The sequence below is a fragment of the Pundamilia nyererei genome, unplaced genomic scaffold, assembly GCF_000239375.1.
Source record: "Pundamilia nyererei isolate P.nyererei 1_Seehausen unplaced genomic scaffold, PunNye1.0 scaffold00299, whole genome shotgun sequence".
NCBI lineage: Eukaryota > Metazoa > Chordata > Actinopteri > Cichliformes > Cichlidae > Pundamilia > Pundamilia nyererei.
This window is the reverse complement of record NW_005187700.1, coordinates 207,779-225,057: the sequence shown is the minus strand read 5'-3', so window position 1 is coordinate 225,057 and position 17,279 is coordinate 207,779. Positions and strand designations below refer to the sequence as shown.

The 17,279-nt window shown below is 47.2% G+C and overlaps 2 protein-coding genes across 2 annotated transcripts in view; both read left to right on the top strand.

The window, feature by feature from the left end:
* The window catches only part of LOC102201104 (NACHT, LRR and PYD domains-containing protein 12-like), a 47,107-nt gene extending 46,369 nt beyond the window's left edge, over positions 1 to 738 (top strand). Inside the window, exons 11-12 of the mRNA XM_013915405.1 lie at positions 488 to 558; positions 657 to 738. Coding sequence (XP_013770859.1) covers positions 488 to 558; positions 657 to 738 — 153 coding nt within the window. The remainder of the gene's footprint in view (positions 1 to 487; positions 559 to 656) is intronic.
* Positions 420 to 9,040, top strand: galnt11 (UDP-N-acetyl-alpha-D-galactosamine:polypeptide N-acetylgalactosaminyltransferase 11 (GalNAc-T11)). The gene is made up of 12 exons (XM_005751096.2): positions 420 to 795; positions 2,525 to 2,778; positions 3,338 to 3,461; positions 3,749 to 3,915; positions 3,996 to 4,121; positions 4,759 to 5,008; positions 5,085 to 5,202; positions 5,355 to 5,507; positions 5,590 to 5,805; positions 5,893 to 5,997; positions 6,451 to 6,588; positions 6,683 to 9,040. Exons 2-12 carry the CDS (start codon positions 2,556 to 2,558, stop codon positions 6,815 to 6,817), a joined length of 1,755 nt encoding a protein of 584 aa, XP_005751153.1. The 5' UTR covers positions 420 to 795; positions 2,525 to 2,555; the 3' UTR covers positions 6,818 to 9,040.
* Positions 9,041 to 17,279: the final 8,239 nt, after the last annotated feature.

The following is a 17,279-nucleotide window of genomic DNA, read 5'->3' as shown; positions in this document are numbered from 1 at the left end:
GTTTTTAAAAAGTAACTAAGTAACTAAGTAATTAATTACTTTTGAAAATAAGTAATCAGTAAAGTAACGGGATTACTTTTGGGGGGAAGTAATCAGTAATTAGTTACTGATTACTTTTTTCAAGTAACTTGACCAACACTGTTCAGTACAGAAATGAAGCCCAACAATCATGTTTTTACAGTCCTGTGGTCTCAGCCTCAGAAGCTTATCAAATCACACAAAGCTCATATAAAAACAAACAAATGGACAAAAGATTGTGAAGCTACGGAGGCTAGACCATCCCATTTCGCATGCCTTAGCGGGCTTTGAGTACGCGGCCCTTGTGGACCGTTAAGGCTGCGTACTTTAAGGCTGCAGACCCTGAATTGGGATACAGCCTGTTTTACTTTGAAAGCGTTCACAGCCTTTTCTTTGGCAGCGGTGTGTCTTATGGTGAAGGAGCAGAGCGGAAGTCACGTGTCTCTGTTTTCTCTGCGGCTCACTTTAGCCTCAGCGGCTAACTGACCAGCAGGCTGACCGTCGGCCAGAGTGCCGCCGAGCAAGCAGCTCAGTGTGCCGGTGAGTATACCGCGTGGGACGCCGTGTAAAATCCACGGAGAGAACTTCAGGGTCACAGCGAGCTGCTAATGCTACTCTCAGCCTCCGTGTTCGGCTAGCGGGGCCAAGAGAGCGGCTTCCATTATCGGACACTGTGCTGCTGTGGCTCGCGTTGGGAGCCGCTGCACCTCCTGCTGCTGAAGCCCAGAGAGCCGCACGGACAGATGGAGCCTCTGTGAAGCAGTAGGATGATTAAAGGTGAGCTCGGGTCAGTTGCTTCTCACTGTGCGCGCGTGTGTGCGCATAGTCTCTAACAGGTGAGCTGAAGCCAAACTTTCAGTGTGGAGGAGTGTGTGTTTGAGCCCCTTAAATCAGAGGATTTCTGAATGTACCCTGGTCGGAGCTGCTCTTCTGTCTGTGTCAGTCACGAGTTCAGGTGAATGATTGAGCTGCCGACACAGGACACCTGTCCTCAGGTGTGCTGACGCCAGCAGCAGTTCCAGGTTACTCATTGAAAATTGATTAACCTTGTGATCAGTCGACCTGAGAGCTGATTGGAGGTTCAGGCTGTGACCTCTGACCCCCAGTGTTGGCCAAGTTACTTTGAAAAAGTAATTAATTATAGTTAGAATCAGAATCAGTTTATTGCCAAATGTTGAGCAGGTTTACAACATAGTAGTTACTAGTTACTACTTCAAAAAGGTAACTGAGGTAGTAACTGAGTTACAAGATTCTAAAAGTAATTAATTACTTGAAAAGTAACTATTGCGTTACTTAAATTTTTATTTTATTATTTTTTGTAACCTCTGGGATCCAGGGTATAATTGGACATTTTAACTACTTTTGATGTTTCCTCTACATTTCACCTTTAAAAACGATTTACTTTGCCTCGTTTGGTATCATCCTTTTCAGCACTGCCTCACGTGTCTGAATTTACAGTCATGTTTTCATTCTGACATACTGTATTAACACAATTGATCTAAAATCAGACAGAAAACATAAAATCAGAGTAGAAAAAGTGATATTTTTTCTGTAACAACCACAAACATGTTTAATGAATCATATTTCATAACTTTAAATGCAAATATAAATTGTCAATTTTAAAATCATACGCACAAGTTATTTGCAGCCATTTACCTTTTTTTTTTTAATAACCATTTCAAACTTTTTACAGAACAATCAGTTGTTCTGCATTCAATAACATGCCACACAAATTATGTGAGTTACATTACAATGTGACTGCTGTTATTAAAGCATCTTTCTTTCAGCTTAACGAGTGAACCGTCAGCTCGTTCAAACACATGTTAAAGTCCGTTTGGCTCGACACCACCGAACAGAGGCAGCAATATAACACAGCTCACATTAACAGTGCAGTGAATCCTGCTTGTGCCGTGATGTTCAGGACTGCAAACCGAGCAGCATCACTGACTTTCAGCTCGCTGTGTTTGTGGATATATGACTGACTTTAATTATGCACAAAATCATCACATTCTCTGTAGGATTAAGGTCGACTATTGAACGGCGTATATTTTAAAGTAAAGGCTTTAAAACCAAGTTAGTACAAACGTCACTAATGTCACATAACTTTGCCGGCATGTGGCCAACAGTCATGTTTTAATGATCTTCATTATTAAACATTTGCGCATAAATAAGTGACATCATATTCAGTACTTATTTTTAAAAGTTTGCTCTTCGGCCGCTCTGCTTCAGCCATCCGCCGTTTTTTTCCGAACAAAATGTCCACACCCACCGCCGCGCTATGAATTGTGGGATATATGGTACCCCGAAGTGTACACCGGGCCACACTTCTAATTTGGGCAAATGAAGGGTGCATTTGTCGACCGCATTTGGAGTACACTTTGTATTGGGACACTCTTCGTCGCATCGCTGTGACGTAATCGTTCTCCACATGCACACTACAAAGCGTGCGGTCGCTGGATTGGGACACAGTCTGTGACTGATGAACTCTCTCTCTGTCTCACTACAGTGTAATGTAAGGCCATGCTTGCTCGCCCGCCATGACCACTGTCACGCTGCGGTACTTCTGTTATGGCTGCCTCGTCACCTCGGCCACCTGGTCCTTCCTGCTCTTCCTGTATTTTTCCATGGGGGCGGAGCCTGACCGTGGCAGGACTCCCATGAGGCACCTCGGGCAGCCAATCACTGGAGGTGTGGCCGATCGTAGAGGGGGGCGTCGGCCTCTGCTGCCAAGTAATGGAGTGGAGCTTTCACCAGAGATGGGTGAGTGCTCGTGGTGCGTTCAGGTACTGCTGGGAGAGCGGCAGTGATGGGTGGAGTAAGGGGTGGGGCCTGAGAGCGTGTCAGTGATGACCTGTTTTCAGAGTCTTTGTAAACCAGAGGTCTGTCAGACTAAATGAATGATAACTGGCAAATGGGGGCAGGGCCAAGTCTCTGATGATGTCACGATTAACACCTCAGTGTGTTCAAGGTTCTTTACTTGTCACATGCATAGTTATACAAGTGTAACACACAGTGAAATGTAACCTGACACGCGCCTCAACTTGTGCAAAAATGGGGGGGTAGAGGAAGAACATTATATATATATATATATATATTACACACATACATTAGGTGAATGTGCAGCAGTAGCAGCAAGCAGGTGAATTCTGTACATTAAGTGAGTTAAATGAGGATAGACGATCTGACTATTTTACAGAATAGACAATATAAACATATTTAAAATTAAAGGAGTGTGTGTGTGTGTGTGTGTGTGTGTGTGTGTGTGTGTGTGTGTGAGTGAGAGATGATGTGATGTGTCAGCCTCTGTGTCCGTCTGCAGGGATGATCTTCAACGAGGCGGATCAAGAGGTTCGGGACAGCGGCTACCACCGTCACGCCTTCAACGTCCTCATCTCCAACAGGCTGGGCTTCCACCGCCAGTTGCCCGACACCAGAGACACCCAGTAAGAAGCTGATACTGGGCACACTGGGGCCTTTGTGTCTCTGTCTTCCAGTAAATCTGAGTTAACTTTGTGTTTTCTGTAGAGTGAGCTCGTTCAGGTGTAACGACCATAAAAACGTGAAGCGCCCCGTAGCAGCGTGCAGATGTCGGCGGTGACCCGGCGGTTGTTCTGAGGTCACTGTCCGGATCACCTGAAGCCGACTGTAGTCACGTGTACCTGCAACTCGCTGTGGCGTCGTGCGATGTGTAGGCGAGCCCTGTTGTTTACCCATGATGCCTCTCTCTCAGGTGTCGGGAGAAGTCCTATCCTGTGGCTCTACCTTCTGCCAGCGTCGTAATCTGTTTCTTCAACGAGGCGCTCTCCGCCCTGCTCAGGACCGTGCACAGCGTGCTGGACCGCACGCCGCCCTACCTGCTGCACGAGATCATCCTGGTGGACGACCACAGCGAGCTGGGTAATCGCGAACCAGTTGCTGCAATTCGATTGGTGCGGGGCTTGGCCCGTGGCTCATGGCGGATTTTTGTTTGTGTGCAGAGGAGCTGAAGGACGAGCTGGACCGCTACGTCAGGGCGGAGTTTCAGGGAAAAGTCCATCTAGTGAGGAACCAGAGGAGGGAAGGACTCATCAGAGGACGCATGATTGGAGCCTCACACGCTACAGGTGCCTCCTCGTCACCTGCTTTCCTTGCTCTGTTCTTGTTTCCTGGAGGACGAAGAACCCTCCTTTACCTCTTTAGGCCTCTCTCTCTTCCTCCAATAACCGTATGAAAGCCAGAGTCTGGTGTTGTATGTGCACAGACCTGTGCGCATACAAGTCTCGAGCCTCCCCTCATATTTTTAAATGAGAAAATGTGCAGCGATTTATTGAAACGTGTAAACGTGCGTGTAAATCAGTCAGAATCAACGTCTGCACATACACGTGTAAAACCAGTGTTTGGGGGCGGAGCGTCATCCTTCTGAGCAGCTCTGTGTCATCTCTGGACCCTCAGGAATAGTTCGCCGAGCTTCCTGAAGGATGCTCCGGAACAAGGAAAAGCAGCCAAAGATGAGAAAGAGCTCCAGAAAGCCAGAGATCTGTTGCTCAAGAGTACTTCAAAAATACAGGAAAACTATAAGGAAATGACAGGCGGCTCAAGACTTTTGCACAGCTCTGTAACCATGTGGACAGAAGTATTTGGTCTCACCTGTTAAGCTTTGAATTCAGTGTTTTTAGGAGCCTTCACAAGCCTCTGACGGGGCGGGGCCTTCTGATCAGGTTAGGTCAGATCGCAGTCTGATTCACCTGTGTGCGCGTCCAGGTGAGGTGCTCGTGTTCCTGGACAGCCACTGTGAGGTGAACCAGGCATGGCTGCAGCCGCTGCTGGCGCCCATCCAGAAGGACCGCCGCACTGTCGTCTGCCCCGTCATCGACATCATCTCCGCCGACACGCTCGCCTACTCGCCCTCCCCCATCGTCAGGGGCGGCTTCAACTGGGGGCTGCACTTCAAGTGGGACCCCGTGCCCCCCTCCGAGCTCAGCGGGCCTGAGGGAGCTTCCGGACCCATCAGGTGATGTCTTAACAGCCTCGAGGTACAGTTTTGGTCTGACCTCTAACTCCTCCCCCCTTGCTCTGCTCCCCCTCAGGTCCCCCACCATGGCAGGCGGGCTGTTCGCTATGAACAGGAAGTACTTTAACGAGCTCGGCCAATACGACGCCGGCATGGACATCTGGGGGGGAGAGAACCTGGAAATCTCCTTCAGGGTGAGACTCTGTTTTACTGACGGTCAGTGAAGGGGTCATTAAAGGAGCAGTCGCACATTTCTCTCAGTTAGCAGTTAGCTTAGCGCATAGAGAGGAAGTGGTGGGAAGAGGGGAGAGCAGCTGCTGCTACACCTTCTCGCTGTCTCGCTCAGATCTGGATGTGCGGTGGTCAGCTCTTCATCATCCCGTGCTCCAGGGTTGGCCATATCTTCAGGAAACGGCGGCCCTATGGCTCGCCGGGCGGCCATGACACCATGGCCCATAATTCCCTGCGGCTGGCACATGTGTGGATGGACGGGTACAAGGTAAACACACACACAAACACGTGCGCACTCTCTGGATGCCGGCACGGTGGCCTCATTTCCTGTGCCTCTCTCATCCAATCAGGAGCAGTATCTCTCTTTGCGTCCAGAGCTGCGCAACCGGAGTTACGGCGACATCGGCGAGCGCGTGGCGTTGAGGAAGCGGCTGCAGTGCCACTCATTCAGCTGGTACCTGGACACAGTCTACCCTGAGATGCAGACCGCCGCCAACGGCAACAAGCAGCAGCCGCTGTTCATCAACAAGAGCCTGAAGCGGCCCAAAGTCCTGCAGCGAGGACGGGTACCTTAACTCACCACACGTTCGTGTCTGCCCCCTGTCACATGAACTACCTTCATGTTTCCGTCCTCTGTGTCCGCCATCTTCCAGCTACGGAACCTCGCCATCGGACGCTGTCTGGTAGCCCAGGGCCGGGTCAGTCAGAAGGGCGGCGCCGTCGTTCTGCGACCGTGTGACCCCCAAGACCCCGAGCAGGTGAGCCGATCACATGACCACACGCAACATCGGTTTACCGAATCACCGCAGAGATTTGTGATTCCTGGTGGCGGCACGGGCGGAGCTAAAGTACACGTTTACACAAATGTAAAATATAGATGTAACCATGGTAACATCTTCACAGCAGACGTGACAGTAAAGGCTCGCAGTCATTGGCTAACGACCTATGATTGACGAGTCATTAGCCAATGAAAAGCCTCTGTCCAGAGGTCAGCTGAAGGTTGTTTCTCACACACCTCTATCCAATCAGGCTTCGAGTCTTTGCTGGGCTCCGCCCCTGAAGATGCGGACTGTCCCGACCTGCACGTCACGGCTTCATAAACGAGTCAGCAACTTCGCTGACCGCACGTTTTTAATAAACACAATTGTTTATCACAATAAAAGCGTCTGTCTTCACCGTGAGCTTTAACCTTTAACCCTTTACGTGTGCAGGACTGGGCGTACGACGAGGAGGGTCAGCTGATCCTGGCAGGTCTGCTGTGTCTGGACGTGTCAGAGGTCAGGACCTTTGACCCCCCGAGGCTGATGAAGTGTCACGGCTCGGGGGGGTCGCAGCAGTGGAGCCTGGGGGTGAGACACACAGTCCTCACAGTGTGGGTGGGGTTTACTGTCATCAGGAGGAGGAGTCAGTGTCACGTGTCAGTGTCTTCTGTGTTTCCTGTAGAAGTCCAACCGGATCTACCAGGTCTCTGTCGGTCAGTGTCTTGCAGCTGTCTCCCAGCCAATAGGACAGAAAGGTTACGTCTCCATGGCGATATGCGATGGCTCGCAGACACAGCAGTGGCAGCTGGAGGCCTGAGGAGGACGCCGCGGTGCCGTGGATGGAATGACCTCCGATTCTCACCTGCTCATTTAATGTTTCGTGTTTTTCATTTTAAGTTTGATGTTTCAGTCGCAGAAGAACTTCGCCACGCCGGACGCCATGCCCAGGCACGCCTGGAACTTCTTCAAGGTCCTTTTAAGGACCTGGAAAGTCCTGGAGTCTGGCGACTGATTTAATCTGATCAGTGATCTGATGTTTACTTGGTCTGCCTTCATCATGTGACCTCTGAGGCATCTCCGTCCTCAGAGAAGCACTGCAGGCTTTTCTGTAGGGTTTTTATCGTGTTCACACAGGAAGTGCTTCTAAAGCAGCGACAGCACTTCCCGTCCTCCTCAGGTCAAAGGTTGCTGTAAGTCCAAAAGTTTTGCTTCAGAGGGCCGTTAGCTGCAGAGAGCTGGAATAAAACCGAACACTCACTCACTGAAGGACTCGGAGCGTCGCCACTGCTCTCGTGTCTCCCCGTGGAACCCTGATGATGCTGACCCGCTGCTCATGCACCAGAACCATATCTGCAGTTATTTCTAATGAGGAGCTTCCTCAATGAAGTTGGTGCGAGCATGCACGTGAGATCAGTTCTGATGCCACCGATGATAGGAAGGAAGGCGGAGCTTACTTACCGTCAGGGTAATCCACAGTGGGCGTCGCAGCCAATTTCCTCAAGCCGTGCCGCTATGCTGTCACAGAGGCGCCTCGCTCGTTATCCTTCGTTAACCGTGAAGGTCAGAATGTTGTAAATGTGAGTTTGTAGAATAAAAAGTGAGGATGTGAACCTTTATTTTTAAATTTTGACTGTTTGAAATCTACAGCTACAGGAGAAATATCCGTGAATGTGCAGATTAATATTTACACAAATATACTGAAATGTTACTGTTTGTTTGATTAAACCTGCCACTGCTCAACTGCGCCCTCTAGAGTCACACGCTCAGAGCTGCGTTTCAGTGACATCTAGTGGCCAAACGTGAGACAGCAGCAGGATGTGATTGGTTAGTGTGAATGATGTAAACACAGTTCAGTGAAGACGGCCCGCTGGCTCAGCTCGTTCTGCAGTAGCTGGGAGGAGGCATGCACATAACATGGCCGATGGCGTAAACGCGGCGTGAGCTCGGGCTGCGAGGTCACCATTGACAACCAAACTGCTTTTGGCTCTTGACGGAGGCGGTCGCACTTTCTCCTTCTCCCTCTCCCTCTCACTTATCTTTCCTGCTTGGCTTCTCATGTCTTTTGTATAGTCTCGCTTATTCTCTAACCCTAAGAGAGTCTCCCAGACTTGTTCTCTAAAAACCTAAAGAATTATGGATTTGATCAACTGGTCCCTGAATGCAATTGACACCCTCGACGAGAAGCCTGGGTTCGGGAGAGCCCGTGACAAGACATTGAAGACACCCTTTTGGAACCATGATAACAGGGTTCTTGCTGATTGGCCCCGGCTTATTGAAGGATAAAGAAAGCGGAAACGGCTGTTCAAATCCCCACAAGGCTGCCTGCTTTGTTGATTGGAAAGATGGAGCGAGCTGTGGCTTCTCAGAATGGGCTCATCAGGTGCAGCACAAATGACATCTTGGAGAAGTTTGGGCTGCTGTGAGTACTGAGACCGACTGACAACATCTCGGAGAGGCTCACGGCTGTCGTGAACACTCATGCCCTATGAGCAAAATGGATAACATCTCGGCATGGATGGATAACATCATGGAGAGGCTCACGGCTCCAGACTTGTGACCAGTGACGGACATTAGACAACTGTAAAATTTGAAGCAGTTTGTTCGCACTAACCAAAACAGCTACCATCTTCATTTCATGTGGCGCCAGTTGGATGCTCAAGGCAAAAGCTGACGGGAATAACAATTCTCCCTTAGATAACAAGACTGTGTTATGACTTTCTCCCTCCTCATTTAAGGCCACCCGCATCGACCGAAGACTGACTTTTGCCTAATCGGGTGAAGGGACACTTTCTCTTGGTTGAACACACACACATACGCATGTACACTGACACAGACCTACACTCACCCCCTCCAAACGCCTTCGAAGCTCATGTCTTCTATGTTGTGAGATGTGATGATTCATGTGCTGAGGTGTTTTTTTTTTTTTTCTGTTCTCAAACTGATCTCCCTGTTGGAGGTCAGTCTAGGGGAGTTATTTTTGTCTCCTTGTCTTTCCTCATGTTGTGCATTTTCCATTGTTATACCTCTCTGACCTGTCTTCCCCATGTGATGTTTGTGTAATGTATGTATGGTCAGAAGGGTAAGATGGCGCTGGCAATGGTCGGCAGCTTTAACAACAAATTTCCCACATGTGGGACTAATAAAGGTATCTTAAATGACTGTAAATGATCCTGAAAAAGTCTTGTGCTCATCTGGACGTCTTCAGTGGGACGCGTGTCGTCATCAGCTGACTCCGTCAGTCTCAGCTGACTGCAGCTCTCCGACCTTTAACCTTAAACACTGGCCCGTGTGTCGGTTTACAGTAAATGTGCCCATAGTCTATGAAGGCTAACCTCTGTGCGTCTGTGCCCAAAATAACCGTCGTGCAGCTCTAACAGTGCGAGTCATCAAAGGGAAACTCACGGAGAAGTCAAACTTAGCTGGAGGATTGTAGGGTCCTCGTCCCCCACAGTGATACACGGCGAGGGGACCGCCGCTGTGAAATGTTACAGGCGTCGTTTGAATCCAAGCAGCTCGCAGGAAAACATCCAAAGGTGGGGTTTACAAAAAAATATGAGCATCATAACTTTTAAGTTTCAGAACAGAAACCGCGCCATCCTCCTCTCCAAGGCTTTCATGTGTGATAATAATAACATGTTTTATTTGAGGATACCTTTCAGAAACCCATGGTCACCTTACAAATATAGGCCGTTTACCATTTTACAAAGAACAAACTTAATAAAAGGAGCATAAAATAAGTTAAAATTGCAAAACAGAACTTGACAACAGATTAAAATCAGCACTAAAGCGAATAAGCTAGTTTGAACAGATGTGTTTTGAGCTGTGACTTAAATGCGGGAAGAGAGTCTATATTTCTTATAGAGAGTTCCAGAGCCGAGGTGCAGAGCGACTGAAGGCTCTGTGTCCCATAGTGATGAGATGAGCGGAAGGAACAGTAAAATGAACAGCAGATGAGGATCTGAGAGGGCGGGAGACAGTGGTGATATGGAGCAGGTCACACAAATAGGAAGGAGCAGATTTATGGATACACTTATACGTGAGAAGTACGATTTTAAAGTTTATCCTGGCTTTTATAGGCAACCAGCGAAGCTGCTGAAGAACTGTTGTAATATGACGGAGTGCAAGTTATGACCCGAGCTGCAGAGTTTTGAAGAAGTTGGAGTTTATGAAGGAACCTTTTAGGCAGACCAAATAGGAGGGAACTGTAGTAATCAATACGGGACGTAATAAGACTATGGACAAGGATGGCAGCAGCATGGGGAGGAAGGAAGTGATGGAGTCGGTTAATATTACGTAAGTGGAAGTATGCAGACCGTGTTATGTAATTAATGTGAGACTGGAATGAAAGAGTACTGTCAAGTAAGACACCCAAACTTTTAACCTGAGTGGAGGGGAAAACAGAGACTTGAAGAGTGTGATTTAAATTGGATAAACTGAGTGCCGTCTGAGAGATGTGAGGTGAACCAGGCAACAGGGGTGTGACTAATGCCAATGGATGCTAACCGGTTCAGAAGAATATTGTGAGAAATGGTATCAAACGCCGCACTAAGATCAAGAAGGATGAAGATGGATAGAAGACCAGAATCAGCTGCCATCAGAAGGTCATTGGTAATCCTTAACAAAACAGTTTCTGTGCTATGATTGGGGCGGAAACCAGATTGAAATTGTTCATAGAGGTTATGGTTACTTTTTCAAGAATTTTTGAAATAACCCCTCATCCCACTCCTTTCCAGACTCAAGGCAAAATTTCCGCATCATAGATTTCAATGTCTGATGAAACTGCCTGAGCGCACCTTGCGACTCCGGATGATAGGCACTAGATTTCTGATGTTTAATGCCAAGTGATTGCAAAACTTGAGCAAAAATCTTAAACATGACATTAGAGCCTTGGTCGGTTTGGACCGCTTTTGGTAACCCGAAAGTAGAAAAGAAGTTCACCAACACCTTAACAACTGGTTTAACTTTAAGGGTGCGCAATGGAATTGCCTCGGGAAAACGTGTAGCAACGCACATCAAAGTCAAGAGGTACTGGTGGCCCGATTTTGTTTTAAGAAGTGGACCAACGCAGTTGATGAGTATGTGTTCAAAAGGTTCCCCTAAAACTGGAATAGGGTGTAATGGAGCGGGTGGAATGACTTGGTTAGGCTTACCACTAATCTGACAGGTGTGACAAGAACGACAATACTTAGCAATGTCATTCTTCAATCCTGGCCAAAAGAAATGACGCAGAATGCGGTGGTAGGTTTTTCTAATACCTAAATGTCCAGAAAAGCTGTCATGGGAAAGACTAAGAACTTTGTGTCGGTACTGTTGAGGCACCAGAACCTGCTGAAACACATTCCAGCCCAGATCACCAGCTGTAGGCGGATACCAGGTACGCATCAACACATCATCCTCAACACTATAAACACGAGGATACTGGTCACTAGAGTTGGCAGCTGAAAAACAACCCACAAGAGTCGGGTCACTGTGTTGTGCCAAAACAAAATCCTTTTTGTTAACTCCCAAAGGCAGTTGAGATGTCACTGATGGGCTAATAGACAGCATCGCCTCAGAGTCGCCCGTCAGCGGGTCACAGGTTTTAGATCTAGACTCCGGCTCACCACCAGCGCAGAGAAAAGAATCAGACAAATCAACATCACCATACTTGCACTTGTGCGCGCGAGTTACAGCGCAGGCAGGAAAAACAGAGGGGGAGCGCTCAGCGGCAGGGTCAGATAACAAAGTATCAGGCACAGGATTCTCAACCACTCTCGGGATAGAAAACACTTTCCCGTTCGCTAAGTCATTCCCCAGAATCATCGCAACTCCGGGCACTGGCAACTGATCGCGCCCGAAACGAGCGTCGATTGAAGAAACACATTGTGTAGTGGTACTAATTTGCATTGCAACAACAGACTCCAGACATCCTTTGGCCATTTTAAAGTGGTTGCGATGCGCTCAAAAGCAGTGGAATCAACTCATCAACAAATAGGAATCAACCTCTCCCTCCCTAAAAGGAGGTACCAAAACAACCTGCTTGCTAGCGTTAAACTGGTCTACGATGGAAGTGTCGGGGAGTGTACTTACACGGACGGGAACAGCGTCTTTCGCTTGAGAAGGATCCAGCTCCATAGCTCGTATGCGGAGATGCATGAGTTCGACTTCCTTAGCCTTAGCCTCCAGCTCCACCTCCTTCAAGCGAAGGGCAAGCTTGAGATCATCCATCACCAAACCCGCCGCAACCTGGCCAGTCGGGTCAAATTTAGGAGATTGAACGGCGACAGGAGCTTCCACCCCCGACGTCATCCGCCTCTTGGTAGGTTTCGGGACGGCCCCAGCAGCTTCCGCCCCCACTGCCGTCTCCAAACTCCCAGACCCACTCGGCGAAGTTTTCTGCCTCCCAAACACTCCCCTGTCCACCACGTTCTCTATCAAACATTGTTTAATTTCCGCCTTCTTAGGAACATTCACATTGAATAAATTAGCCACTACTAACAAATCTGCTTTTGTGCACCGCTCCAACAGTTCAATGGAGGGCTGTTGCGCAAAATCATCCATGTCAAACGACATCACGAGCAAAGCAAAAAAGAAAAACTGCAGACCACTAACCGCATCCGCACACTCCAGACCCGCAAAACTCACGCCTACCGCATAGACGAATGAAACTCTCCGTCTTCCCACACCCTCCACAACGTTTCCCCCCACCGCAAACGCAAAAGGGAAACGAACCAATCACACGAACGAAAAGGGACGAGCCCCCATTTATGTTACGCCCCTAGTCTAGGCGTGTAGAGACGCACATAAGGGTTGGAGGAGAGAGAGACAAATCCCCGCCCTGATTCCCAAGCCAAACATCCAAAACCAGTTGTGAGTAAAAAAGGTGATTTTATTGAAGGTAATAAATAATAATAAAATGAAGCATAGCTCCAGGGTGAACCCAGGCCAAAATAATAAATAAAACCAACTAAGTCCCACCAGAGAAAACTAACTAAACCCTAAGAAAGAAACAGAACAAACAAATAACAATACTAACCCTCGCTCCCTAACCCGGAAAACAGGAGAAAACTGTTCCAAAGAAAAAGGCGGCTCACCCCTTCCGCTTCAGTCTATGGGTGCCTCAGCACTAAGTTAATACACCCGGAGCGGCTCTCACAGAGCACGCTCACACACATACACAGCAAAAGTATAGGCTGGAAACCAGGGTCAGGACCGCGTCGGCTGTCAAACTACTCCTCTCTCTCTCTCTCCGGCGGGAGCTGTCAGAGCGGCTTTTTGAACACGGTCACGTGTTCCACGGTCCAATCAGCTGCTCACTACTCTTCATTAGGGGAGGGACCTGCAAAGAGTCTTAAGCACAGTAAAGAGACACAGAACAAAACAGTCCACACAGTGTTCTTATGGCCACAGCTGTAACAATACTAAGTCCAGTTTTCTTGAATAGACGTTCGAGTTGGCGTCCTTTAGCTTTAAGGTGACGCAGGTCGGGGGTAAACCATGGTGCTGAACTGGAAAATGAGACCGTTCAATGTTTAAGGGGAGCCCACTGTGGGAGTTTGCATTAAAAGAAATAAACATATGATCAGACTGGAGAAACAATGTGGCTTTACTATGGGTGGGGGTAAGGCCACAACAACAGACCAAATCCAAGATATGACCTTTAGATGAGTAGAAAACTTTATGTACTGTAGAAGCCCAACACTTTCCAGGCAGGAGGTAAAATCTCTGGAAAGAGGGATTTTGTCATTGTCCATATGAATATTGAAGTCACCAACAATTATCAGATTAGGAGAAAGTACAGAGAAATGAGTGAGAAGAGCAGAAAATTCATTTAAAAAATCCTTATTTGGCTTAGGTGGCCGATAAACAGTACATATAATGGTGGGGGTAGATCCGGGGAGCTGTAGTGCAATGTATTCAAATGAATGGGAGGGAGGGGCAGAGACAGTGCTTCCAGTGATGTGTTCAGGTGCTGCTGGACAAAGAGCCTGACAAGATGATTGTCTTAATCAGGGGTGTCCAACTCCAGGCCTCGAGGGCCAGTGTCCTGCAGGTTTTAGATGTGCCCCTCATCCAGCTGATTTAAATGGCTAAATGAAAGCTCTCCAGAGACCTGGTAATGAACTAATGATGTGACTCAGGTGTGCTGACCCAGGGTGAGATCTAAAACCTGCAGGACACTGGCCCTCGAGGCCTGGAGTTGGACACCCCTGTCCTAAAGCAAAGGCAGGGTCTGGGTGGTCCTTGAGGTGGTCGTTACTGCTGCACCTCAAACCCGACACAGGAGCACGCCGGCTCCACCAGGAAGCCGACAGACCACAACACAGTATGTGCCTAAGCTAGGGTGACCAACAGTCCTCTTCTTTTGCACTTGTTGACTTGTAAAAGCCTGTATGACACTTTTTATTTCACCATTTTTTAACAGCACATAGAAGGCATCGTTTAAATATGTTAACGTTTTCTTTAAGCAAACAGTATTATTAAAGTTCTTCATGACTGGGCCAAGTGTCCTCTTTTTTGGAAATCAAAATATGGTCACCCTAGCCTAACCTAACACCGGGTAACCAATCAGTCTCTCACTGCATTAACACTTACATGAGACGCTGCGTCTTCACATCTGCTGTGGTGAATCAACCTCCTTCAAAGGCAAAGGTGTGTCTCTCCTGACGCATGGCCTTTTATCCAAGCTCCTCCCACTGAGTATCCAGGGACCCTGAACTTACCATAAACCACACCACCATTTTTTCATGAGGTCTGTGAGGTTTTGAAGTTTTATTTACTTTAATCTTGAACCCAGCGGCGGTCCTAGCCTGTTTGGCGCCGTGGGCGAACACTCCTTCTGCTCCAGCAGCAGGTTGAGGGTCACAGATGCCAACAGACTAAATAAACTGATCCACAAGGCCGATAATGTTGCTCCCACCCACTCCATGACGTGCTGGATAGTCTTGTGGGAGACTGAGATTACCAAAAAGCACCACTGAATGACACAGGAAGTCATTCCTGCCTTTGGCCATCTCCCTGTACAGCTCATCCATCTAACACACTGTAAACACTGCAATAGTTACACCCTTTTTACACACGCTCTTTTCTACTCTGTAATATTCTTGTCAATTTTCTTGATATTTCTTTATAATCACCTCTGTTAGTCCTTGATATTTATAATTGAGTGACCTGCATTTATTAGTGCTGTTTCTTAAATGTGTAAAATCTGTAACATCATGTATTGTTTGGAGTTTAGTCTGTTACTGTTACTATTTTTTACCATTTCTTCTTGGAGCAACTGTAACCCACATAATTTCCTTAGGAATTAATAAAGTATTCTGATTCTAATTGTTTCAGGATACATGACCTTCCATTATTTTATATTTATGGGCGACCGCGGCTCAGGGGGTTGGGAAGCTCATATGTAACCGGAAGGTCGCCGGTTCGAGCCCCTGCTCTGTCTTTTCTGGTCGTTGTGTCCTTGGGCAAGACACCTCACCTTACCACGTACTAGTGTTGGCCAGAGGGGCCGATGGCGCGATATGGCAGCCTCGCTTCTGTCAGTCTGCCCCAGGGCAGCTGTGGCTACAACTGTAGCTTGCCTCCACCAGTGTGTGAATGAATAGTGGCATTGTAAAGCCTTTTGAGTGTCTAGAAAAGCGCTATATAAATGCAATCCAATGACACATCTGTTTACCTGTATCTTTTGCACCTGATGGCTTTGAACTTCCATCTTCCATTGGTTTTAATTTTGCACTCCAGTATGAACACCCATCCCTCAACCCGAGGATCACCACAACATAACCTAATAGACCTACACCTTAGTTTACACATTCACTTTCTCTAGGGTTTATTTCTGGGATTTCGCACAACCCAGGATTCAAATCATGAATACAAAACGATCTTGGATTTACAACATTATAAATGAAATGTGCTCTATTTGCAAGCAGCCAGTCCCTCCCCTTTCGATGGGTTGTGTGAGACTTTAAATCATCAAACTGTAAATTCTAAATATTAAATTGTTATTGATCCCTTTACCCCTGGTCCTAAAGTTCATATTTATTTTCTTACTCTTCTTATATTTATTGTTTGTTTACTTGCACTGCTGTAACTGGAGCCTCGTCGTCTCATCTCTATATATAGTGTACTGTAGCAGAGATGACAATAAAGTTTACTTTGACTTCAGCAGCGAGCAGGTGCACCGAAGGCTCTCGCGCTCACTTTATAGAATTTCAAAAAACCATCAGTGCAAATTATAAGTCTGTATCATGATGTCTGTTGTTTTCGTGTTTGTTGGTTTGTTTTTATTTTGTTTTATTTTGCGAGTTGGTTATTAGATGCTGCTTCAGCCTGCCGCCCCGCCCATGTTGCCCATATCAAAAACCGCTACTGCTTGAACCTGAAGCCCTTTCCAGGTGTCCTTTTAGATGTTTGCAGGTATCCTGTGTTTTGTATTACTTTCAGTGCATCCTGGTCCCTCTTGTACTGATTCCTGAAGATTCTGGAGATCTTCGAGTAAATTCCAGGAAAATATAATAAATGATGATCCAAGGATCAACAGCAGGGTTCAGTTTGGTCCTTGAGAAGCTTTCAATTCAAGATTCAAGATTCTTTATTTGTCACGTGCATGGTTATACAGGTATAACACGCAGTGAAATGTGACCTGATACGCTCCACGAATGTGCAAAGAAAAAACGAGAGAGAGAGACAGAACTTTATATACAGTGAATGAGTATATACAAGGAGGACAATAAATATAAAATAAAATAAAACAATCTGGAAATTTAAAGTTTGTTTACAGTGAGGCCAGAAGGATTCATATGTGAGCTTTTGGGTTCTTCAGTAGTTTGCACGAGTTGCTGAGGGTATGGAACCACACCTGTGCACTATTATGGGTTCTTGAGGAGATTCAAGGAAACCTGATGAAATTATCAGCCTTAAAGTGTTGTTGGTTTGTTATTCAACTGTAGACCTTTAAAGAAGGAGCTTCCAACAGGGCTGCGCTCCTTGAAGAACATCCCGGTGTTCCAGGAATCCTTCAGTAGTTTCCTGTTGTCCTTTAGCCGGATCCAGGAGTCAAAGCACTGCAGAGTGGATCAGCTGAGCAGGGAAAACAGAGTGTGTGTGTGTGTTTGTGTGTGAGTATTGATGAGAAAAGAAAGCAAATTATTTGGGGGCTGAAATGCTGGAAACCCTCAATCACACACACACAAACACGCACACGCACACAAACACACACACACGCACACACACACACACAAACACGCACACACACACACACACACACACACACACACACACACACACACACACACACA